This window comes from Scyliorhinus torazame, chromosome 22 (genome assembly GCF_047496885.1).
Source record: "Scyliorhinus torazame isolate Kashiwa2021f chromosome 22, sScyTor2.1, whole genome shotgun sequence".
Taxonomy (NCBI): Eukaryota; Metazoa; Chordata; class Chondrichthyes; order Carcharhiniformes; family Scyliorhinidae; genus Scyliorhinus; species Scyliorhinus torazame.
The window spans coordinates 101,743,335-101,770,169 of NC_092728.1; the positions used below are offsets into that span (position 1 = coordinate 101,743,335).

The 26,835-nt window shown below is 46.5% G+C and overlaps 1 protein-coding gene and 1 long non-coding RNA gene across 4 annotated transcripts in view; one reads left to right on the forward strand and one right to left on the reverse strand.

Annotated features, from left to right (window-relative positions):
- Positions 1 to 26,835, forward strand: part of LOC140399284 (uncharacterized) — a 130,684-nt gene that overhangs the window by 67,539 nt on the left and 36,310 nt on the right. The gene's annotated exons all lie outside the window — the stretch shown is intronic.
- Positions 8,370 to 26,835, reverse strand: part of usp20 (ubiquitin specific peptidase 20) — a 77,644-nt gene continuing 59,178 nt past the window's right edge. For 2 of the 3 annotated variants that reach the window (XM_072488755.1, XM_072488756.1), the window contains exons 22-25: positions 25,862 to 25,964; positions 18,522 to 18,590; positions 18,114 to 18,305; positions 8,370 to 13,989 (exon numbers count right to left, since the gene is read on the reverse strand). In XM_072488755.1, coding sequence (XP_072344856.1) covers positions 18,148 to 18,305; positions 18,522 to 18,590; positions 25,862 to 25,964 — 330 coding nt within the window. In that variant the 3' untranslated portion in view covers positions 8,370 to 13,989; positions 18,114 to 18,147. Of the gene's footprint in view, positions 13,990 to 18,113; positions 18,306 to 18,521; positions 18,591 to 25,861; positions 25,965 to 26,835 lie in introns of those variants that run through there. The other variant, XM_072488757.1, reaches the window with a different exon arrangement.

Here is a 26,835-nt window from a genome sequence, read left to right on the forward strand (position 1 = left end):
GTAATTGACCCCTCTACCCTGGGGAAAAGCCTCTGACTATCCACTCTGTCTATGCCCCTCATAATTTTGTAGACCTCTATCAGGTCGCCCCTCAACCTCCTTCGTTCCAGTGAGAACAAACCGAGTTTATCCAACCGCTCCTCATAGCTAATGCCCTCCATACCAGGCAACATTCTGGTAAATCTCTTCTGCACCCTCTCGAAAGCCTCCGCATCCTTCTGGTAGTGTGGCGACCAGAATTGAACACTATACTCCAAGTGTGGCCTAACTAAGGTTCTATACAGCTGCAACATGACTTGCCAATTCTTATACTCAATGCCCCGGCCAATGGAGGCAAGCATGCCGTATGCCTTCTTGACTACCTTCTCCACCTGTGTTGCCCCTTTCAGTGACCTGTGGACCTGTACTCCTAGATCTCTCTGACTTTCAATACTCTTGAGGGTTCTCCCATTCACTGTATATTCCCTACCTGCATTAGACCTTCCAAAATGCATTACCTCACATTTGTCCGGATTAAACTCCATCTGCCATCTCTCCGCCCAACTCTCCAAACAATCTAAATCCTGCTGTATCCTCTGACAGTCCTCATCGCTATCCGCAATTCCACCAACCTTTGTGTCATCTGCAAACTTACTAATCAGACCAGTTACATTTTCCTCCAAATCATTTATATATACTACAAACAGCAAAGGTCCCAGCACTGATCCCTGTGGAACACCACTGGTCACAGCCCTCCAATTAGAAAAGCATCCTTCCATTGCTACTCTCTGCCTTCTATGACCTAGCCAGTTCTGTATCCACCTTGCCAGCTCCACCCTGATCCCGTGTGACTTCACCTTTTGTACTAGTCTACCATGAGGGACCTTGTCAAAGGCCTTACTGAAGTCCATATAGACAACATCCACTGCCCTACCTGCATCAATCATCTTTGTGACCTTCTCGAAAAACTCTATCAAGTTAGTGAGACACAACCTCCCCTTCACAAAACCATGCTGCCTCTCACTAATACGTTCATTTGCTTCCAAATGGGAGTAGATCCTGTCTCTAAGAATTCTCTCCAGTAATTTCCCTACCACTGAAGTAAGGCTCACCGGCCTGTAGTTCCCTGGATTATCCTTGCTACCCTTCTTAAACAGAGGAACAACATTGGCTATTCTCCAGTCCTCCGGGACATCACCTGAAGACAGTGAGGATCCAAAGATTTCTGTCAAGGCCTCAGCAATTTCCTCTCCAGCCTCCTTCAGTATTCTGGGGTAGATCCCATCAGGCCCTGGGGACTTATCTACCTTAATATTTTTTAAGACGCCCAATACCTCGTCTTTTTGGATCTCAATGTGACCCAGGCTATCTACACACCCTTCTCCAGACTCAACATCTACCAATTCCTTCTCTTTGGTGAATACTGATGCAAAGTATTCATTTAGTACCTCGCCGATTTCCTCTGGCTCCACACATAGATTCCCTTGCCTATCCTTCAGTGGGCCAACCCTTTCCCTGGCTACCCTCTTGCTTTTTATGTACGTGTAAAAAGCCTTGGAATTTTCCTTAACCCTATTTGCCAATGACTTTTCGTGACCCCTTCTAGCCCTTCTGACTCCTTGCTTAAGTTCCTTCCTACTTTCCTCATAGCCTTTTAGCCCTGACAAATGCCTCCTTTTTCTTTTTGACGAGGCCTACAATATCTCTCATTATCCAAGGTTCCCAAAAATTGCCGTATTTATCCTTCTTCCTCACAGGAACATGCTGGTCCTGAATTCCTTTCAACTGACACTTGAAAGCCTCCCACATGTCAGATGTTGATTTGCCCTCAAACATCCGCCCCCAATCTAGGTTCTTCAGTTCCCACCTAATATTGTTATAATTAGCCTTCCTCCAATTTAGCACATTCATCCTAGGACCACTCTTATCCTTGTCCACCAGCACTTTAAAACTTACTGAATTGTGGTCACTGTTCCCGAAATGCTCCCCTATTGAAACTTCTACCACCTGGCCAGGCTCATTCCCCAATACCAGGTCCAGTACCGCCCCTTCCCTAGTTGGACTGCCTACATATTGTTTTAAGAAGCCCTCCTGGATGCTCCTTACAAACTCTGCCCCGTCTAAGCCCCTGGCACTAAGTGAGTCCCAGTCAATATTGGGGAAGTTGAAGTCTCCCATCACAACAACCCTGTTGTTTTTACTCTTTTCCAAAATCTGTCTACCTATCTGCTCCTCTATCTCCCACTGGCTGTTGGGAGGCCTGTAGTAAACCCCCAACATTGTGACTGCACCCTTCTTATTCCGGATCTCTACCCATATAGCCTCACTGCCCTCTGAGGTGTCCTCCCGTAGTACAGCTGTGATATTCTCTCTAACCAGTAGCGCAACTCCGCCACCCCTTTTACACCCCCCCCCCTCTATCCCGCCTGAAACATCTAAATCCTGTAACGTTTAGCTGCCAATCCTGCCATTCCCTCAGCCAGGTCGCTGTAATGGCAACAACATCATAGTTCCAAGTACTAATCCAAGCTCTAACTTCATCTGCCTTACCCGTAATACTTCTTGCATTAAAACATATGCACTTCAGGCCACCAGACCCGCTGTGTTCAGCAACCTCTCCCTGTCTGCTCTGCCTCAGAGCCACACTGTCCCTATTCCCTAGTTCTCCCTCAATGCTCTCACCTTCCGACCTATTGCTCCCGTGCCCACCCCCCTGCCATACTAGTTTAAACCCTCCCGTGTGACACTAGCAAACCTCACGGCCAGGATATTTATGCCTCTCCAGTTTAGATGCAACCTGTCCTTCTTATATAGGTCACACCTGCCCCGGAAGAGCTCCTAGTGGTCCAGATAATGGAAACCCTCCCTCCTACACCAGCTGTTTAGCTGCTCTATCTTCCTATTTCTAGCCTCACTGGCACGTGGCACAGGGAGTAATCCCGAGATTACAACCCTAGAGGTCCTGTCTTTTAATTTACTGTCTAGCTCCCTGAACTCCTGCTGCAGGACCTCATGCCTCTTCCTGCCTATGTCATTAGTACCAATATGTACAACGACCTCTGCCTGTTTGCCCTCCCCCTTCAGGATGCCCTCTACCCGTTCGGAGACATCCTGGACCCTGGCACCAGGGAGGCAACGTACCATCCTGGCGTCTCTTTCACGTCCATAGAAGTGCCTATCTGTGCTCCTGACTATAGAGTCCCCTATTACTATTGCTCTTCTGTGCTTTGACCCTCCCTTCTGAACATCAGAGCCAGCCGTGGTGCCACTGCTCTGGCTGCTGCTGTTTTCCCCCGATAGGCTATCCCCCCGACAGTATCCAAAGGGGTATACCTGTTCGAGAGGGGGACAACCACAGGGGATTCCTGCACTGATTGCCTGCCCTTTCTGGTGGTCACCCATTTCTCTGCCTGCAGCTTGGGTGTGACCGCATTTATATAACTGCGATCTATGACGCTTTCCGCCACTTGCATGTGCCTAAGTGCATCCAATTGCTGCTCCAACCGAACCATGCGGTCTGTGAGGAGCTCCAGTTGGGTGCACTTTCTGCAGATGAAGCCATCCGGGACGCTGGAAGCCTCCCGGACCTGCCATGTCTACATGGACTGAAGTAAGGCTTTTGACAAGATCGCTCATGCAGATTGGTACAGAAAGTGAAGTCACATGGGATCAGAGGTGAGCTGGCAAAATGGATACAGAACTGGCTCAATAATAGAAGACAGGATAGCAATGGAAGGATGCTTTTCTGATTGGAGGGCTGTGACTACTGGTGTTCTGCAGTGATCAGTGCTGGGACCGTTGCTGTTTGTAGTATATATCAATGATTTGGAGGAAAATGTAACTGATCTGATCAGTAAGTTTGTGGATGACACAAAGGTTGGTGGTACTGTGGCTAGTGATGAGGACTGTCAAGGATAGAGCAGGATTTAGATCAGTTTGAGACTTGGGCGAGAGATAGCAGATGGAGTTCAGTACGGACAAATGTACGGTAATGCATTTTGGAAGGTCTAATACATGTGGGAAATATACAGTAAATGGCAGGACAATCATGAGTATTGACAGAGGGATCTGGGTGTACTGGTCCACAGGTCACTGAAAGTGGCAACAAAGGTGGAGAAGGTAGTCAAGAAGGCATACGGCATGCTTGCCTTCATCGGCTGGGGCATGCACAGAGTGGCTAGTCAGAAGCGTTTTCCCAGAGTGGAAGAGTCAATGACTGGAGGACATAGGCTTAAGGTGGGAGGGACAAAGTTTAGAGGAGATGTGCGAGGGAAGTTTTTTTTACACAGAGGGTAGTGGGAACTCGCTGCCAGAAGAGATGGTGGAAGCAGGTACGACCGTGACATTTAAGGGGAGTCTTGACAAATACATGAATAGGATGGGAATAGAGGGCTACGGATCCCGGAAGTGTAAAAGGCTTTAGGTTGGACAGGCAGCATGGTCGGCGCAGGCTTGGAGGGCTGAAGGGCCTTTTCCTGTGCTGCACTTTTCTTTGTTGTAAGAAGGACTTGTAACAAGGGCCTGCCCAATCATTTAACTAGATCAGACAGCCACCGTCACATGCATTCACCAGGAAAAATTCATAGAACCCCTTTAGCGCAGGAGGCCATTCGAGTCTGAACCGATCTTCTTAAAGAGAACCCTACCTAGGCCCATTCCCCAGCCTTTGGACACTAAGGGGCAATGTAGCACAGTCAATCTACCTAACCTGCACATCTTTGAACTTTGGGAGGAAACCGGTGCACATGGAAGAAACTCAGGCAGACAGGGGGAGAAAGTGCAAACTCTACACAGTCACCCAAGGCCGGAATTGAACCCGGGTCCCTGGTGCTGTGAGGCAGCAGTGCTAACCACCGTGCCACCATCTGCTCCTTTCTGGATTAACTCACCAAACTAATGCAGCCTGCCCCATGGTTGGGGGCTATTTTAGGTAAACTTTAAAAAATATATATAAATTTAGAGTACCCAATTCATTTTATCCAATTACGGGGCAATTTTTGTGTGGCCATTCCACCTACCTCGCACATTTTTGGGTTGTGGAGGCGATACCCACGCAAACACAGAATGAGCAAAATCCACACGGACAGTGACCCAGGGCCAGGATCGAACCTGGGACCTCGGTGCCGTGAGGCAGCAATGCTAACCACTGCAGCACCGTGCTGCCCCCTATTTTTGGTAAACTTGACAGAATTGTCCAGACAAATATAAATTGGACACTGCTACATTTAATTAAATGAAAACAGAAAATGCTGGATCAACTCGCAGGTCTGGTTTAGAGCCGAAACGTTAACTTTTATATTTCTCTCTACAGATGTTGCCAGTTCATTCGGCATTTTGTGCTCTTATTTCAGATTTCCAGCGTCCACAGTATTCGGCTTTTGTATTTTAATTATTAAATAATATTATTTAATTAATGAGCTACTAATAACGTGCAACAAAAAACTATGACTGCACCACCTAGTGATCAGAGATAGTAACATTTACCATAATTGGTTTCACAATTATGAAAAACCCCAGTGACAAATATTAACTGTACATACCTCTTTTCCTGGGTTCTCCCATTTTACTTTGGGGTGCCACAATACTAGTTGACCACCCTTCTCCTTACCCTGTCTGTCACCCATTCTTCAATCTCGCTGGGTCGCAGTCTCTTGTCGCCCCATCTGATCTTACACCTTCCTGACAGTCCCATCGCCATCATTCATCTCACCACCTGCCCTCTACACCCCTCTCTCTCGGCAACAGATAAACCATTTCAATGTCTTCTCGGTTATTTACTTGTGCCGGGGATCTTTTACTCCCATCCGAGGGGCAGGCAGTGACTTGGTTTACCGACTGTGCAGCAACCCCTCAGTGCTACACTGGAGCCAGATTTGTTTTAAAGAATGGCTGTACTTCACAAAAGGGGTCGATGACCAACAAGGTGTCGACTTTGCATGTTGGTCTGCTGGGAGAAACAGCTCAGGATTTTCTGTTCAAAAGGGAAATGGAGGAATATTTACGATTACCTTACAGCCCCGGGCCAGAAGTGTTGAAGAAATGCACAACTATCCCAAAGCATCAAAATAAGCAGGTTTGCATGTACTTCCTGTAGTGTTGGGTCCCTTTCTCTTTTACAGAATTAACAATAATTGACCATTTTTCCTATACCTCGAGAAAGTCAGACACCTTGAGGGAGCAATTGAGGGGTTTTACCGAAGGTGGCAGACATTTGTTTATTTAAAGGAGTTAGTCACGGTTAGTTGCTGGTTAAGGTTGTGTGAGGGGTTAGGCAATGTTTGTATTGGGTTTTATTCAGCTTTGTTATTTTGCATTATATAACATGAAATTTGGGTGGCATGGTAGCACAGTGGTTAGAACTCTTGCTTCACAGCACCAGGATCCCAGGTTCAATTCCTGGCTTGGGTCACTGTCTGTGTGGAGTCTGCACTTTCTCCCCGTATCTGCATGGGTTTCCTCCGGGTTCCACCCACAGTCCACAGGTGAGTAGGTTAGGTGGACTGACCATTCTAAATTGCCCGTAGTGTCCAAAAAAGATTAGGTGGGGTTACAGAGATGGAGTGGAGGTGTGGGCTTAGGTAGGGTGCTCTTTCCCATGGGTCAGTGCAGACTCGATGGGCCAAATGGCCTCCTTCTGTACTGTAAATTTTTTAAGTAATTGATCATTTTTTAGATTGCGGAAGTCCGGAAGCAATAAAGGGTAAACAAAATGTTCAGGTGTGATTTGGTTTTCTCCCACTAAGAAGTTTGGAGATAATTGGAAAATCATAGAAAATGATCCAGCACATTTTGATTGCCTATTTCTCCAAACTGAAATTTAGAAAATTACCTTCAAAACCTTTACCTCATAGAGATTCACATTCTCCCTTACTCAAATTCATTGACTTATTAGTATGGGGGCGAAGCAAGGAGGCCCAAAGTGAAAACATGCTACACTACACGATGATCAACTTGTTATCACAATCGACAGCCAGCCTTTTGCGAAGCGAATGTTCAAATTTTGGTAACTGGATTCAAATGAAATGGTAGCAAAGGCAGATTTTTAGGAACTGCTCACTTAAATAGACAAAAGTTATGAAAAAGTGGGAGATTAGCCTACGTTGAGAAACAAGTTTCACAGAAACCCAAGTTCAAACTCCAAATAGTGACCCTCCAAAAAGGGAAAAGAAAATTTGAACAGAATGCACATTTCTAATCTATAATCATGCTGTAATTGCGCAAATGGGCAAGTACGGACATGTGCCAATACAGTGGGATCCCCGATTCGAACTCATAGAAAACCCCACTGCCCGAGTCAATGCGCGTGAAGCTCAAAACTGGATGAGAAAGGCAAACTGGCCCCGCATTGTAAAGACTGGGTTGAGTTTGCACGTTCTCCCCATGTCTGCGTGGGTTTCCTCCGGGGGCTCCCATTTCCTCCCACAGTCCAACGATGTGCAGGTTAGGTGGATTGGCCATGCTAAATTGCCCCTTCGTGTCCAACAGTTAGGTGGGATTGCAGGGATAGGTGGAGGAGTGGGCCTGGGTGGGGTGCTCTTTCAGAGGGTCGGTGCAGACTCGATGGGCTGAATGATCTCCTTCTGTAATGTGGGGATAGTATTCTATGACTTCTGAGAAATTCCATGATGCTGTAAATTAGAGGTGATTACCCAAGTTCCAATCTCAATTCGCTGAAGGGTCCATTCTGAAGTCAAACACACTGATCCAGTCATACATTACACCAAATGCATTTCCAAAGATAGAATTAAGATTTCGGCAACTGAGACATCAAGTGTATTTCTATAAATATATTTAAGTAATACAAAAACATTATGCTATTCGATGGCAACACAATTTAGGAGAATTTTTGCAATATTGAATTGGACATTCATGCAGGGTAGTCTTTGCCGTATAATGATGGCGAAATCTTTTTTCTTATTTCAGAAATTCTTCTGTTCTTTCTGGTTACTGAACCGAGCGTTTCGGAAAATCAGCCTTTTGACGAGAAACTCATTTCACTATATGTGTGGTGCAAGAGATTGCAGGTTAATCACACAATGTACTGTTCATTTCCCCGAAATCCTGTTCTCTAGATTTGTAAATGTTGCCGATCACCACAAATCGCACGGAACGTCAAAAATATGAGCTGTGGAATTTTTCCACTGGGTCAAACAGAATGGCTGTATTTAGTGCAGCGAGACTAAAATCCTGTCACCAGCATGTGCCTGTAGCAGACTAATCAGCTCTGGGCTGATTGCACAAATGTTTGTGAATATAAAAAATATCTAAGGAATGAACAAAACCTTTAAAAGTACATAAAAACATAACTAAATCATAATTGCCAGAATTGGTTATGGTGATCAATAGTTCAAACCGTACAATGGAATGAAGGAATTAACAGAAACTATTCATACCATTTATTTCACTTTATTTAAGTATCTTATGCACTCAACAGCTCCGCATTACTTATGAAGCAATAATGAAACTCCATCACGTTAAGTGTATAATTGTGAGAATAATTTAAGTGTCCAAGTTGTAGTCACTACATAAAATAAAGATTACAGCAGATTAATCCCATCTTTACAACTGTCAAGGTAACACATTATTTGACATTGAATCAGCAGTTTGGCCAACACAAGTGATTCACATTCCAGCTTAAAACCAGAGTAGCAAAAAGTGGATCATTTTGAAAGCTTAGCAACAAGGTGCAGCATTATGGTGTTTTTCCTCTTAACATACTTGTAAAAATTAGTCATACGCATTGATAACATCTCAAAACTGAGGAGGGAACGATATAAAGGCAAAAGTCCATTAGTTAACAGAGGCATCCTGAAAAAGGGAAGGGGAGAGAACATTTTGATAATGGGACACCAATCGACCCCTACTCTCAATTCTCGACACATGGGTTCGATCTTGGCTTTCTACGTAGCATGTTCAATAGATAAGGTAAACCTTGAACCCAGGAATATTCAAGTCCCAAGGAGAGTGACTGACACCTGGTAAATGCTCCTGCAAGCACTTTTCAATGCAAATCCACCAGATGTGGCAATATGCCACTAACCAGCTAAATCAGACCTCTTAAGGGCCAAGACCCATCCAATTATAGGTGATGGATCCTCCACTGTCCAGTCCTAATCTGGTACACGACACTGGCAATTAGGAATATAGGAACAGCCATTCAGTCACTCGAGCACCTTCCAATCAGGCTGCGCCTGGTCTGTACCTCAATTCCACTTACCTGCTCTCCAAACACAACTGCCTCCCCTCAACTTAAAAAAAAAAAAATCTGATCTCACTCTTGAAAAGGAATCAATTGACCCAGTGTTCACGATCCATTTTGGGAAAGATCCAGATTTTCTTTCTCTTGTCTGCGGAAAAAATGTTTCCTGATTTCGCTCGGAATGATCAAACTGGATTTTAAACAATTGTGACCTCTTGTTCTGTGTTCACCAGCAGAGAAAATTAATTTCCTGTGCCTACCCCTTCAACCAAATCCCTTTACCACCTCAATTAGATTTTTAAACATGGGCGACCGGCATTGTTGGAAGTACGTTTAAAACAAAAATTCTGGAGGATTTCAACAAATGTTCGGTTACGAAAATAATTTGCGCCACATTCTTCCTTTCAAATATTTTAAAATGTGCGTGCAATAAAAACAAAGCTTAATCGATGGAAACTATTCCCGAAGAAACCGCACTGAAATGAATATCAATCTGGCAGTAGACCTGGGCGCAGTGTGCTTAGTACACCTAAATCAGTGCGTACACCAGCCTGAAAATATAAGACATATGTGGACAACTGCGCTTACACCAAGTATGTTACAGCTGGCAATATTGTGCTGTGTTTACAGAAGTATCGAAATATTAATGCAGGGGGCAGTCAGTCAATCGACCCACTGTTGTTACTGCGACCATGCTCTAGGGCACTGCTCTTCGTCAGTGTATTCTAAAAATGTGAAAAACAATATATTTTTAAAAAGCATCATGGCTAGTTCACCTCCATATTCTTCCCCCCCCCCCCCCCCCACACATGCCATATCGAATTGCAAAAAAAGAAAATCAATCTTTGGAGGTTTTGCACCGGTTTGGATACGGTAGCTCTTAGATGAGCTTGAATTAAAGTCTTGGTATCCAGTTCCTCTCTCTGCCACACGTGCACTGGCAGGTCTCATGTTTGGCGAACCTCCACTGCTCCGACATATTACAAGTCTTGCATACAGCATGCCTCACACTTTAATGGCCGCCTGCAGCTTAACACTCACGCTGGTGTGGCTCACTCTTGGATAAAAGTTTCAGCTGACCAAAAACATTTCAGCGCTATTCACTCGTTTCAGGGTCTCTTGCAAATGTAGCCGAGATGGCGGCGCAGCGGTAATATCACACGGGCTCACGCTCTGGGGACACGGGTTCAAATACCACCAAGGCAGCTGATGGAATTTAAAGTCAATTCATAAATCTGGAATAGAGAGTTGGTTTCAGTGATGATGACAATGACAACCATCACCGATTGTTGTAGAAAACCATCTGGTTCACTCAGGTCCTTTAGGAGGGGGGGGGGGTGGGGGGGAGAATCTGACGTCCTTACCCGGTCTGGCCTATAGGTGAGCCAAACCCACAGCAATGTGGCGGATTCCTCGCTGATGGTTGAAATCGCCGAGCAATTAGGAATGGGCAAATTCTGGCTGTGATATCCCATTAAAGAATAAATGTAAAAAATGCCTATTGTTAGCAATACCCGGGGATATCTGCTATCGACAAACTCATTTATGAAATATAATTTTTGGTGGACTTCTTCACCCCGACTCTGCCCTTCTCGAAGCCTCACCCTCCAAAACAAAAACAGATGTGTGAAGTTCACTGCTTTTGAAAAAGCAGTCACATTTTGTCACATTGATTAAGTTACACTCAACACAGATACTACCAAGATACCGGAATCTTTAAATCATGGATCAAGCTACATCAGGACGAATATCTGAACTGCATTATTAGCAAAACATCTCACTCGATTTATAAATTGCTTGTCAAAAGCAAACGTCTTTACAAAGTTACTTGAGGGAAATTACAGGATCATATTTTCCTTTTGTTGGTTGGGGGAAATGGTTACTCAAGAAAAATCATTTGATAATTAAACTGTGGTGCAGTAATTCAGTTTAAGGTTAAAATGTGGAGTCTGCTGCGGGGGAGGTGATCAGGGAGCAGTTGGTGGCCAGGCAGAGGTCAATGGAGATGAGCCAGGTAATTCACCACTTAATACTGCAATTCACCCGAGGCCTAAGATCGCTTTCGCATTTGCCTACTCTGCAGATTGGTAGACATGCGGATATACTTTCTGTAGAAACATTTACATCCCCCCTCCCTGCACCCCACCCCCCCACTATCGTCGTCTTCGTCCCTTCTGTACAAAATTAAAATAAATAATTCTTGTGCTCCGTTCTGAGCATGCAGAAAAGTTGGCAACAAACTTCATACAGCAAAACAGGGCTAACGTCAGACACCACACCGAAATTGACAAAAGTACAACATACAAAATTCCAAACTATTCAAAAGGAATGTGTGATTAAAATCAACTTTTACAGACTGTTAATAAAAAATACTGCAACTATCCTGTTAGGCAAAACATTTCTGTGCTCGTCAACTATATACCCAGTACGTTGTACTGAACTGCCTGGATAGAAAGTTCACTTGCTTTCAAAGATCCAGGGCCTAATTTTTTGCGTCAGGGAAGGTGGCATGAAGACAGATCTGGGCCTGCCTGCAGAGGGCAGAAACGTGCATTTCACTTCAACCCAAATATCTTTTGACAGACAGAGGGAGGATTGGTTTGGGTCATGCACAACAAAACGCCAAACTCAAAAAACGAGAAAAAAATTTCAGGTCTACCAGCTAAGAGAAAGAAGCTCGCGAATATTTTATTTACTCAAGGACGATCAGATTTACCACTGCTAAAGAAATGTTTAAATGCTCAATACACTTTCCCCATAACTCTGGCATTCAACATTTTCAACATGGTTGATGAATTAATGGATAAAACCTTGAACCGGTCGGTGCAACACGAGGTTGTGGTCCATTTAAGGGGTAACTGGCTGTACGCCATTATAGAACTACTGCTAATGACACCCACTAGCTTCCAGAATTTAGCCAACCAGTTTTATTATTTAAACGAATCATCCAATAATTTGAATTAAGCAAAATAATTTGGTCTAGCAGGAAGCTAATGTGTGAATTGTCAGTTAATTAAGTAACAGAATCAAGGGGAGGCCACACAGCCGATTTGTTTAAATATGCTAATTTGTCAAGGAGTAGATCACAGAGGCCCTTGAGCTGTTTTACTATTTAATATCATGGCTAACCTCCTCCCTCAACTCCTCTTTCTCTCAATCCCCACAAGAAAGAGAGAGTTCAAAGGATTCACTACCCTCCCGTGAAGAAATTTTTCATCACAGTTCTGGGCTGTCCTCTTTGCAATTCTCTATCACGATGCTCAGACACTGAACATCTTCAAGACAGTTCAATAGATTTTTGGATACCAAGGCAGTTAAGGGATTTGGGGATAACAGGACAAGGTGGAATTGAGGCGGGATTAGCCGCAATCACATTGGACAGCCTTCTCTTGCTCCTCGTCCTCAAGTTTCTGATCCCAGCCATAGGAAACTTGAAACAAAAATTTCCGACGCAGGGATGAAGTGGATTATTACAGTTTTCTATCAATTTAACCTGACGTGGATCCTCCCTTACATTCTGGATTCTGTCCTCAAGATTAATGCTCACTGCAAATATTGTTGCTACTGTGGATTACTCACTCCTCTGCATAGCTCCCTCAGGTAGTATTATGAAGCTAAAATTTAAAATCAAGGGTTATTTCCCCGCACCGTTAAACTTTTGACACAAAGGGCAGCACGGTGGCGCAGTGGTAGCACTGCAGTCTCACGGCGCCGAGGTCCCAAGTTCGATCCCGGCTCTGGGTCACTATACGTGTGGAGTTTGCACATTCTCCCCGTGTTTGTGTGGGTTTCGCCCCACAACCCGAAGATGTACAAGTAGGTGGATTGAACACTCTAAATTGCCCCTTATTTGGAAAAATGAATTGGGTACTCTACATTTTAAAAAACCTAAAAAAAGAAACTTGACACAAAAACGATGGTGTCAGTGGCACAGCAGATTAAAATGGTGAGTTCCCGCTAGGGGAAATTCCTCACGTTCTCTGGATCATCTGGCCAAGCCCTTTAAACCACACTCAAAAGCTTGCATTAAATGCAACATCAGAACAAGCTAACCTGCAAGGTGGCATTTGAAAAACCTACCTGACCAAAGTTAGGAAATGACGCACAGAAAGGGTGAATAATAATTATCAAGGGAATGACATAAAAATGTTTGCACATATGCTGAGGAGATGCAACACCTGCTGCACAGATTACATTGGAAAACGAGCAACATTTGCAACAGGGTCGGCCAGTGTGGCCAGGCGACATTCAACAGGCAATATTTCTGACTCCAGCAGGCACGTTTTGCATTGTCGCATTGAGAAATGAGACAGCTACTGCTTCCAACTTTACATTCTCCCCCACTGTAAAATGTCCACCAAGACCAACGGGAGAAATTCTCTCTCCAAAAAGTGAAGGTTGTCACTCCTTTGTGAAGGTTACTTTAGTTCTTGGGCTCAAGACCATTTCAGCTGTGCAGCACGAGTGTCAGGCCTGAATCGCTGCTGCAGTTTAGATAAATGACAGACCTGCTTGGAAGACCAACTTGTGTGTGTTTTATAGATACACATCGGAAAGACAAAAAAAAATGTAGACTCTACTTAGATGAAATACAGTCAGACATATGCAAGTACAGCATTATAGTGTTTCGCACTACTATACAATCTATTATGCAACACACTTCTTTTGTCCTAGCCGTACATTTAGTCAGGAAGAAATAAAATAGTTTTTAAAAAAAGACAATTTCTACAGTTAAATTACAAAGTGCTCATGTAGATTCATCACAGGTGCAAACAATACAGTGCTCACATCCTTAACGTCAGGATCATAGCCTGCAAAACAAAGAGATTCATCCTTAATAAGTCTCATTGTTATCAATGCTGCTTAAACAACAGCATCAGCAATTTCATGCTGTTCACCTCAATTTTATATTTCAATCCTCAACTTCTTTATCCGCGGAGTGGCTAGAATGTGGAGACTGCTTTCACTGGAAGTTGTTGGGGTGAATAGCTCATAAAGGGAAGTTGGACAAGTGCATGAGGGAGGAAGGAATAGAAGGTTACACAGATAAAATTGGGCGAACAAAAGCGAAAAATTGCATACCTAAAAATAAATAAAACACAGAAGATGTGTAAATTCCCAGTAGGTCAAACAGCATCGGTGTTAAACTGGAGCCTGATGGGGGAGGCACGATGGCAGTGGTTAGCACTGCTGCCTCACGGCACCGAGGTCCCAGGTTCGATCCCGGCCCCGGGTCACTGTCCGTGTGGAGTTTGCACATTCTCCCCATGTCTGCGCGGGTTCAATTCCAACCTCCCCGAACAGGCGACGGAATGTGGCGACTAGGAGCTTTTCACAGTAACTTCACTGGAGCCTACTTGTGACAATAAGCGATTATTATAAAATATTAACCCCAGATGCCAACTGTTACTCTCGGCACAAGTACTGCCTGATCAGTAGAGTATTTCCATATTTCTCTTTCATTGATTTTAGGGTTACACGATGAACTCAGGCGGGACTCACGAGAAGCATAAACACTGGTAGAGACCAGCTGGGACTAGTAATCCAGAGGTCCAGGCTCAGGCTCAGAGGCATGGGTTCAAATGCCGCAATGACAGCTGGTGGAATTTTATTCAAGTAATTAAAATCTGGAATTGAAAACCACTCTCAGTAATGGCGACCATGAAACTATTAATTGTCGTAAAGACCCATCTGGTTCACGATTGTCCTACCATAGAAAGGTTATGGTGCAGAAAGAGGCCATTCGGCCCATTGAGTCTGCGCCGGTACAAAAAAAAGGAAACCATCCACTCATTTTAATCCCACTTTACCGCGTTTCATGTGCAGGTTCAGGTACCTTTTAAATGAATTGAGTGTTTCAGCCTCAGCCACCAATTCAGGCAGTGAATTCACAACGCCCACCACCCTCTGGGTAAAAACATTTGTCCTCCTGTCTCCTCTAATCCTTCTACCAATCACCTTAAATCTATGTGCGCTGGCTCTTTCCCATCCACCCTAAACAGGCCCCTCGATTAGGTCACCCCTTAGCCACCTCGGTTCTAAGGAAAGCCTATCCAATCTCTCCGCGTAGCTGCAATTTTAAAGCTCAGACAACGTTCTTGTAACTCTCTGTACTCTCTTCACGGCAATTATGTCCTTCCTGTAATGTGGTCACCAGAACAGTCTCCAGCCGTGGCCTAACCGCTGCTTTATACAGTTCCATCATTACGTTCCTGTTCCTGCTTTTGTAATCAATAACTTGCCCAATAAAGGTAAACATTCCATATGCTTTCTTGACACCTTGTCCACCTGTCCTGCCACCTTCAAGGACCTGTAGACATGCATTCCAACATCTCAAACTTAGCTTCCTGTTTATTGAGTATTCCCTGGTTTTGTTTGCCATCCCCAAATGCATTACCGCCAACTCTTCCGGATTGAATTTCACTAGCCCCTTCTCTGCCCACTCAAGCAAACCATTGATCGAGTTCTGGAGCCGACAGCTATCCGCTTCACCGTCAACTCCATGTCGAATTTTTGTGTCATCTGCAAATTTCCCAATCATGCCTCCCTCATTTAAGTCTAAATCATTAATATTTCCAACAAGCAGCAAGGGTTAGAACTGTGCCCTGTGGCTCCCCACAGGAACGTGTCCCCCCTGAGTCACTGGGCCAATTTTGGATCCAACTGGACACCTTCCCATGTATCCCATGAGATTTCACTTTTCTGACCAATCTGTCATGTGGGACCTTGTCAAATGCCTTATTGAAATCCATGTAGACACCATTCCACTGCACTAACCTCATCAATCCTCCTGGTTTCTTCCTCAAAAAATGTTGTTAGTTAGACGTGATTGTCTAACTAACCCTCCCCACCGGCCAATAGCCTGCCCTGGCTTTTTATCAACCTTCAGGGGTGCCAGTCCCTCCAGTACTTCCTCTCTCTCTATGCTTATTATATCTAATATTTCACACTCCTCTTCAACTAGAACATCTGCATCATCCCTCTCCTTAGGTGAAGACAGAGACAAAGTACCCATCGAGAACTTGTTCACATCTTAATGACATGAGTGAAGTCAATGGGGACTGTTTTAGCCATCTCTGAACTTGATTATATCATTCTTCTCTTGGCCAGCCTCCATCTTTTACCCCATTCAATTTTCTTTACTCTTTCATGGGATGAGGGCGTTACTAGCAAGGTCAAAATATGTTGTCCATTCCATTGTCCTTGGATTAAGCGGCAGTTGTTCAGCAGATTGCTGTTACGGGCAGCACGGTAGCGCAGTGGTTAGCACTGTTGCTTCACAGCTCCAGGGGCCCAGGTTCGATTCAGGCTTGGGTCACTATCGGTGTGGAGTCTGCACGTTCTCCCCGTGCCTGTGTGGGTTTCTTCCCACAAAGTCCCGAAAGACGTGCTGTTAGATAATTTGGACATTCCGAATTCTCCCTCGGTGTACCTGAACGGGTACCGGAATGTGGCGACTAGGGGCTTTTCACAGTAACTTCATTGCAGTGTTAATGTAAGACTACTTGTGACAATAAAGATTATTATTATATGTAGGTCCGGAATCACACATAGGCCAGGCCAGATAAGGACTATAGATTTTCTTCCTTTAAAGGACATCAGTGAATCGGATGTTTTCTTTTCAAAAACAATGGTCAACAATGGTTGCATGTTCATCACCAGGTTTTAATTCCACATTGTTATTCAATTCAAATATCATCTGGTCATGGCAGGATTCAAACCACAGTCCCCAGAACAGTATCGTGGATCTCTGGATTGCTAGTCTATTGGCAATACCAGCCCCCTGTCTTCCCTAAATTCTACTTATCCAAAACACAACTGCCCGTATCCTAATTTGCACCAAGTCACTTTCATCCGTCACCCTTTGCTCACTGGCCTGTATCGACTTCCGGTTTGGGAACATCTCGGTTTTAAAACGCTCTTCCTTACTTTCAAATCGCTTCATAACATTGTCTCTCCTGACCTCCGTACATTCCCCAGCACTACTAGCTTCATATCTCTGTGCTAGAACAATCCTGGTCTCTTTGTTCATGGCGGCACGGTAGCACAGTGGTTAGCACTGTTGCTTCACAGCGCCAGGAACATGGATTCGATTCCCGGTTTGGGTCACTGTCTGTGCGGAGTCTGCACGTTCTCCCCGTGTCTGCATGGGTTTCCTCCGGGTGCTCCGGTTTCCACCCACGAGCCCCAAAAGACATGCGTGTTGGGCGAATTGGACATTCTGAATTCTCCGAACAGGCGCCAGAGTGTGGCGACTAGGGATTTTCACAGCCACTTCATTGCAGTGTTAATGTAAGCCTACCTTTGACACTAATAAAGATTATTATTATTCCTGATTTTAATAAATGCTCCGTGGGTGGCTGGAACTCCCTCCCTAATTCTGTTCTCTCCTCCTTTGAATTGCTCCTTCTTTCACCAAGCTCGGAGGTAATTGGATAGTCAGAGGCTTTTCCCCAGGATAGAGGGGTCAATTACTAGGGGGCATAGGTTTAAGGTGCGAGGGGCAAGGTTTAGAGTAGATGTACGAGGCAGGTTTTTTTTTTTTTTTATATACAGAGGGTAGTGGGTGCCTGGAACTCGCTGCCGGAGGAGGTGGTGGAAGCAGGGACGATAGTGACATTTAAGGGGCATCTTGACAAATACATGAATAGGATGGGAATAGAGAGATACGGACCCAGGAAGTGTAGAAGATTTTAGTTCAGTCGGGCAGCATGGTCGGCACGGGTTTGGAGGGCCGAAGGGCCTGTTCCTGTGCTGTACTTTTCTTTGTTCTTTGATATTTCCCTGCGTGTGAAGTTTTGTTTGATACCTCTCCTCTTAAACATCCTATCCTGCTATTCATTAGATCGTTGACTGATTGAGATCTTAGTTCCATCTAAAAGCCTCGTCTCTTGAGAGAATCAATAACATTTTGTTTCCTTCGACACAAACATACCTTTCAACCAATTTTACTCTTGGCTCATCTGTGGTCACATGGCTCTGGTTTCTGCTTCTATTTTCCGCTCCCCCTGTGGACTGTCCAAGTCGGTTTGAACAATATTCTGTCGCATGGCAATTTCCGGTCCCCCACTATAGACGGTAAACAGATAGTTCCACGTCTCCTCAGATATCTGGCCATAATCTGCACCTAGTGACAGAACCAAGTCAACAAACGTGAGCAGAAACTTGGCAAGGGAATTTTGTTCACCACCACAGGTTTATATCAACCACTAGTTTCAGTCTCTACTATCACGGACACTAATACCCCCTTCTGATCCAGAGTGTACTTATTTGGAGATGAGATGTTCATACCAATTGAACTTGCTTTGAACTTCTTCCCCCTCGTCAAACTCCAAATTCGTACCTTGTTTAAGTTGGACATGGCCACTTTTAATGACAGCAATTTTGCTGTTGTCGATCGGACCCGGAGGTTCTGGGAGAAGAGAAGAAAATTATACATATTCAGGAGAGCTTTAGCCATATTCACACTGATACATTTCAGCCCCTCTCACTTCAGGCAATTAATTAGATAAAAGCAACAAAACCAAAGTCCCCAATTAGAAAAAGGGCATCAAGGCAGCCCCATCCAGAGGGCTAAATCGCTGGCTTTGAAAGCAGACCAAGGCAGGCCAGCAGCACAGTTCAATTCCCATACCAGCCTCCCCGAACAGGCGCCGGAATGTGGCGACTAGGGGCTTTTCACAGTAACTTCATTTGAAGCCGACTTGTGACAATAAGCGATTTTCATTTCATTATACTCTGGCCAACTCCATCCCCACCATCTGGCAATTCAGTGCTTTCAGAAACGCTCAACCGCCCTCACTTGCTCCATCTTTTTGGAGGGGGTGGGAGCAAAATAAAAATCAAGCAACCTTAAACATTTTTGTGATCGTCTCTGATACAGCAACATTTAAACATTACAGGATTATAGGCTATTTACGTTCACAACAAAACATCATGGGGCTGTTTTTGGGTGGCACAGTGGTTAGCACTGTGGCTTCACAGTGCCAGGGTCCTGGGTTGGATTTCCGGCTTGGGACACTGACTGTGCGGAGTCTGCACGTTCTCCCCGTGTCTGCGTGGGTTTCCTCCGAGTGCTCCGGTTTCCTCCCACAAGTCCTGAAAGACGTGCTTGTTAGGTGAATTGGACATTCTGAATTCTCCCTCCGTGTACCCGAACAGGCGTCGGAATGTGGCGACTAGGGGCTTTTCACAGTAACTTCATTGCAGTGTTTTTTTTTGTTTTTTTTTTATAAATGTTTTATTGAAAATTTTTTCCCAAACAACAATTTTTCCCCTCTTACAAAGCAAACGCAACAATAACAATACAGAAATTTTAAACAATACACAAGTAACAAAACCCCTTTATCTTTGACCTAAACTAAACCCCCCCTCCCCCCCCCCCTCCCCCTGGGTTGCTGCTGCTGGTCATCTGTCTTCCCTCTAACGTTCCCCTAGGTAGTCGAGAAATGGCTGCCACCGCCGGTGAACCCTTGAGCCGATCCTCTCAGGGCAAACTTTATCTGCTCCAGTTTAATGAACCCCGCCATATCATTTACCCAGGCCTCCAGTCCGGGGGGTTTCGCCTCCTTCCACATGAGTAGGATCCTGCGCCGGGCTACTAGGGACGCAAAGGCCACAACGTCGGCCTCTTTCGCCTCCTGCACTCCCGACTCTTCCGCAACTCCAAATAGAGCTAACCCCCAGCCTGGTTTGACCCGGGCCCTCACCACCCGCGAAATCACTCCCGTCACTCCCTTCCAATACCCTTCCAGTGCCGGGCATGCCCAAAACATATGTGCGTGGTTTGCCGGGCTCCCGCCACACCTCCCACATTTGTCCTCCACTCCAAAGAACCTGCTCAATCTTGCTCCCGTTATGTGTGCTCTATGTAGCACCTTAAATTGAATCAGGCTAAGCCTGGCGCATGAGGAAGAGGAATTTACCCTGCTTAGGGCATCAGCCCACATACCCTCCTCTATCTCCTCCCCTAGTTCTTCTTCCCACTTTCCTTTTAGTTCGCCCACCGACTCCTCCCCCTCTTCCCTCATCTCTTGGTAAATCTCTGACACCTTGCCCTCTCCGACCCACACCCCTGAAAGCACCCTGTCCTGTATCCCCTGTGTCGGGAGCAATGGAAATTCCCTCACCTGTTGTCTAGTAAATGCCCTCACCTGCATATATCTCAAGAAATTTCCCCGGGGCAACTTATACTTTTCCTCCAATGCTCCCAAGCTCGCAAAAGTCCCATCTATAAATAAATCTCCCACCCTCCTAATTCCCAACTGGAACCAGCTCTGAAATCCTCCATCCATTCTTCCTGGGGCGAACCTATGGTTGTTCCTGATTGGGGACCCCACCAGGGCTCCCCGCACCCCTCTCTGTCGCCTCCACTGTCCCCAGATATTCAATGTTGCCGCCACCACCGGGTTCGTGGTAAACTTTTTAGGTGAGATCGGTAGCGGCGCCGTCACCAGCGCCTCTAAACTCGTCCCTTTACAGGACTTTCTCTCCAGTCTTTCCCACGCCGCTCCCTCACCCTCCATCATCCATTTACGTATCATTGCCACATTGGCGGCCCAATAGTAATCGCCCAAGTTCGGTAGTGCCAATCCTCCTCTGTCCCTACTACGCTGAAGGAACCCCCTCCTTACTCTCGGAACTTTCCCTGCCCACACGAAGCTCGTGATGCTCCTGTCTATTTTACTAAAAAAGGTCTTCGTGATTAGTATAGGGAGACATTGAAATACAAATAAGAACCTCGGGAGGACCATCATCTTAATTGCTTGCACCCTGCCCGCCAGCGATAGAGGCTGCATGTCCCACCTCTTGAAGTCCTCCTCCATTTGTTCTACCAACCGTGTCAGATTAAGTCTGTGCAAGGTTCCCCAGCTCCTAGCGATCTGAATCCCCAGGTATCGGAAGTTTCTTTCCACTTTCCTTAGAGGCAAGCCTTCTATCTCTCTACTCTGGTCCCCTGGATGTATCACAAATAATTCACTCTTCCCCATGTTTAGCCTATACCCCGAGAAATCCCCGAACCCCCTCAAAATTCGCATAACCTCTATCATTCCCCCCGCTGGGTCCGACACGTATAACAATAGGTCATCCGCATATAACGAGACTCGGTGTTCTTCTCCCCCTCTAATCACCCCTCTCCATTTCCTGGAGTCTCTCAACGCCATGGCCAGAGGTTCAATTGCCAACGCGAACAACAATGGAGACAGCGGGCATCCCTGTCTTGTTCCCCTATATAGTCGGAAATACTCCGATCTATGTCGACCTGTAACTACGCTTGCCGTTGGAGCCCCATAAAGAAGTCTAACCCAGCTAATAAACCCGTTCCCAAACCCAAACCTCCTTAACACTTCCCATAAATACTCCCACTCCACCCTATCAAATGCCTTCTCTGCGTCCATTGCCGCCACTATCTCTGCCTCCCCCTCCACTGGGGGCATCATTATCACCCCTAATAGTCGTCGCACGTTAACATTCAGTTGTCTCCCTTTTACGAACCCTGTCTGGTCTTCGTGCACCACCCCCGGGACACAGTCCTCTATCCTCGATGCCAGTACCTTTGCCAACAATTTGGCGTCCACGTTCAACAATGAAATGGGTCTATAGGACCCGCACTGCAACGGATCTTTATCCCTCTTCAAAATTAACGATATCGTCGCCTCCGACATCGTCGGGGGTAGAGTCCCCCCTTTCCTGGCCTCATTGAACGTCCTCACCATCAACGGGGCCAACAAGTCCACATATTTTCTGTAATACTCCACCGGGAACCCGTCTGGTCCTGGGGCCTTCCCTGCTTGCATGCTTCCCAGTCCCTTAATAACCTCGTCCACCCCAATCGGTGCCCCCAGGCCTACCACCCCCCGCTCCTCCACTTTCGGGAACCTCAATTGGTCCAGGAACTGCCGCATCCCCTCCTCTCCCTCTGGGGGTTGAGACCTATACAGTTCCTCATAGAAGGTCTTGAACACCTCATTTATCTTTCCTGCCCTTCGCACCGTGTCTCCCCTTTCGTCTCTAATTCCTCCTATTTCCCTCGCTGCTGCCCTCTTTCGCAATTGATGAGCCAACAGGCGACTCGCCTTTTCCCCATATTCATACCTCCTCCCCTGTGCCTTCCTCCACAGTACCTCCGCCTTTCTGGTGGTCAGAAGGTCAAATTCCGTCTGGAGTCGTCTCCTCTCCCTGTACAATTCCTCCTCCGGGGTCTCTGCAAATTCCCTATCCACCCTTAAAATCTCCCCCAGTAATCTTTCCCTTTCCTTGGCCTCTGTTTTCCTTTTGTGGGCCCCAATGGAGATCAGCTCTCCTCTGACCACCGCTTTTAGTGCTTCCCATACCACTCCCACAGGGACCTCGCCGTCGTCATTGACCTCCAGGTATCTCTCAATACACCCCCGCACTCTTGCACACACTCCCTCATCCGCCATCAGTCCCACATCTAATCGCCAGAGTGTTCTCTGCTCCCTTTCCTCTCCTAATTCCAGGTCCACCCAATGTGGGGCATGATCCGAAACCGCTATGGCTGAGTACTCAGCTTCTTCCACCCTAGAGATCAACGACCTTCCCAAAACAAAAAAATCTATCCGGGAGTACACTTTATGGACATGGGAGAAGAAGGAATACTCCCTAGCACTAGGTCTAAGAAATCGCCATGGATCCACTCCCCCCATTTGGTCCATAAACCCCTTAAGTACCTTGGCCGCTGCCGGCCTTCTTCCGGTCCTTGAGCTGGATCTATCTAGCCCCGGGTCCAGCACCGTATTAAAGTCCCCTCCTAAAATCAAGTTTCCTACCTCCAGGTCCGGTATACGCCCCAGCATCCGTCTCATAAATCCCGCATCGTCCCAGTTTGGGGCATACACGTTAACCAACACGACCTCCATTCCCTCCAGCCTGCCACTCACCATTACATATCTACCTCCGCTATCTGCTACGATGTTCTTTGCTTCAAATGCGACCTGTTTCCCCACCAAAATGGCCACCCCTCTATTCTTTGCGTCCAGTCCTGAGTGGAACACCTGTCCCACCCATCCTTTCCTTAGCCTAACTTGGTCCGCCACCTTTAGGTGCGTCTCTTGGAGCATAACCACGTCTGCCCTTAGTCCTTTCAAATGCGCGAGCACTCGGGCCCTTTTTATCGGTCCGTTCAGGCCTCTCACGTTCCACGTGATCAGCCTCACTAGGGGGCTACCTGCCCCCCTCCCGTGTCGACTAGCCATTACCTTCTCTAGGCCAGTCCCATATCCCGCCTCCACGCTCCCGCTCGCTCCCCCAGCGTCGCACACCATCCCCGCCCACCCACTCTTTAGCCATTTCCTTTTGGATTTCCGCAGCAGCAACCCAGTTGTCCCCCCCCCCCTTCTCCCTCCCTCCTCCCCTCCCCGCTAGATCTCTTTCTAGCTTGATTGCTCCCCCCATATTACTTCCGTAAGTCAGCTGACTTCAACTGACCCCGGCTACTCCTGCTCACTCCTCGACCCCCCCCATGTGGGGAACTCCCATCCGCCTTGCGCCTGTCTTCCCGCCTTATTCTTTCTGGTGCGGGAACATCCCTTTACCTGACCCGCCTCTTATGGCGCAGCTCCCTTTCCCCTCCCCCTCCCCTTCCCCATTCTCCAACTATGTCCCGTCTTTCCCCCCTCACCGGCGCCCACATTTCCCCAATGTCTCCCCCCTTCCCTGTTTACTTCTCAATTAACTTCCACCGTAACATTAACAATAACATTTCCTGCAGCATCAGTCCCTCAGTTCCGATCCAATTTCTCTTCTTTGATGAAGGTCCATGCTTCCTCCGCCGTCTCGAAATAATGGTGTCTCTCCTGATACGTGACCCATAGTCTTGCCGGCTGCAGCATCCCGAACTTCACCTTCCTTTTATGCAACACCTCTTTGGCTCGGTTGAAGCTCGCCCTCCTTCTCGCCACCTCCGCACTCCAATCCTGGTATACCCGTACCACTGCATTCTCCCATCTGCTACTCCGCACCTTTTTAGCCCATCTCAGGACCTCTTCTCTATCCTTAAGGCGGTAAAATCGCACGATTATCGCCCTGGGTGGTTCTCCCGCTTTTGGTCTTCTCGCCGGAATCCGATTTGCCCACTCCACCTCCAAGGGGCCCGTAGGGGCCTCAGCACCCATCAGTGAGCTCAGCATCGTACTTGCGTACGCTCCACAGTCCACTCCTTCCACACCCTCAGGGAGACCCAGTATCCGAAGGTTCTTCCTTCGCGCTCCATTTTCTAGGGCTTCGATCCTTTCAGTACACTTTTTATGAAGTGCCTCGTGCGTCTGTGTCTTAACCGCCAGGCCCAGGATCTCGTCCTCAATATCTGTCACCTTCTGCTCCACCACACGGAGCTCTGTCTCCTGGGTCTTTAATGTCTCCTTGAGCCCCTCAATTGCCTGTAGCAACGGGGTCAGCACCTCCCTCTTCAGCAGCTCCACGCACCGTCTCACAATTTCATGCTCAGGCCCCCATGTCGCCTGCGCTTTCTCCGCCGCCATCTTGTACTTCTCTCTTTCTGACCCTTTGGTCGACGATTCCTCGCGCTGCAGCCGCCGCCGCCGGCTTTTTCCTCCTTCGTTTGGGGGGGACTCCCTTCTCACACGCCCCACACCGGGTTGCGTCGTCGAAAAATTCCCCGTTGAGGCTCTTAAAAGAGCCCGAAGGTCCGTCGGAGCTGGAGCCGCCGAAGCGTGCGGCTAGCTAGGCATCACCGCAACCGGAAGTCCCTTCAGTGGCCTTGATGAGGTCTTTTCACAGTTGTTCCCTCTGCTGCTAGAATTCACCTTTGATACAGGCCCTCAGGTCAGCTTGCAGCTTTAAGCTTGCCCTTCCCCCGCCTGCATGCTGGAAGAGGCCCTGTTTATCCTGTAGTTGCAGCCAAATCTTTCACTGTTTCTGCGTGTGTCTGGCAACCAAGAGACATACCCTTCCTGGGGGACACTGTCGGGGGAATATTGCCGCCTTCTTCCCACACCGGGAAATGTCAAACAAATGCCGTGGGGGCCCTGTAAAAGAGCCCAAAAGTCCGTTCCAAGCAGGAGCTGCCGAATATGCGACCTAGCTCTGCATAGCCGCACCCGGAAGTGTCCCTTCATTGCAGTGTTAACGTGAGCCTACTTATGACAATAATAAAGATTATTATATAGATTGCCATAATTTGTCAACAGTCCCATTGCTGTTGTGTCACCCAACGACCAGGATGGCAGGAGACGAAATGAAAAAGAAATACTGACAATAACTACCCAACAGGTCTGGCAGCAGCTGTGGTGAGAGAACAGAGTTAACATTTCAGGTTAATGATCTTTAAAGGGCATCATCCTGGAATGTTTACTTTCGTTCTCACTCCACAGATGCTGCAAGAACTGTAGGGTATTCCCAGTATGGTGTGTTATTATTTCAGATTTCCGGCATCTGCAGTATGATGGAGGAGGAACTTGCTGGACCTTGATCTTTTCCATCTAGGCATTCCTGTGTGCCTACAAATGTGCACAACACTCAAGATGACTTTAGACATCTTACTGATTTTAAAGTCACAGTTCTCAATGTAAAATGGTCATATTTAAGAGTGGAGATAAAAAATGTGCTAAGTTTCAACTTCAATCCCAACGATTACTCTGAACTACTGGAGTTCAGAGAAAACAATATTTTTGACAGAAACATTTCCTACCCATCGTTCCTTACCATTATCTTTGCCTTTGACGAAACCTTCCCACTCACGGAACCATTGCATACTTATGCAGTAAATAACACTGGGAGACTCCTCAGCCTGGAACGCTTTGTTTAGCTGGATGGAAGGAAGATAACAAGGAGGGGGTGTCACAAGAATTTTGTTTACTACCCATTGGATGGTATTTGCATGTATTTAGTTTGCATCCAAGGATTCAAGTATTTTAACACTAGCTGAATTGAGATCAATGGCCCATCAAAAGGTGATTAATTTGGATTTTCAATCTTGATCAATCCTCCCAGGGTGGCACCAATACAGAATTTGTTCTGCCCGAAGAGATCAATCAGAAAATCAGTTTTGCATAAAAAAATGAATAGCCTGCTCTCCATTAACAGCCAGCTCGAAAGCACTTCAGCCGTTTATTGTTAAGTGGTGCACTCCCTCCTTTGTTTTAACTTAAGACCATAAGACATAAGAGCAGAATTAGGCCACTCGACCCATCGAGTCTGCTCCACCATTCAACCATGGCTGATATTTTCTCATCCCCATTCTCCTGCCTTTTCCCCATAACCCAATCCCCTTATTAATTAAGAACCTATCTATCTCGGTCTTAAAGACACTCAGTGATTTGGCCTCCACAGCCTTCTGCGGCAAAGAGTTCCAGATTCACCATTCTCTGGCTGAAGAATTTCCTCCTCATCTCTGTTTTAAAGGATCATCCCTTTAGTCGGAGGTTCTAGTTTTTCCTACAAGTGGCAACATCCTCTCCACGTCCACTCTATCCAGGCCTCGCAGTATCCTGTAAGTTTCAATAAGATACCCCCCTCGTCTTTCTAAACTGAGTACAGACTTAGAGTCCTCAACCGTTCCTCATAAGACAAGCTCTTCACTCCAGGGATCATTCTTGTGAACCTGCTCTGGACCCTTTCCAAGGCCAGCACATCCTTTCTTAGATATGTAGCCCAAAACTGCTCACAATACTCCAAAT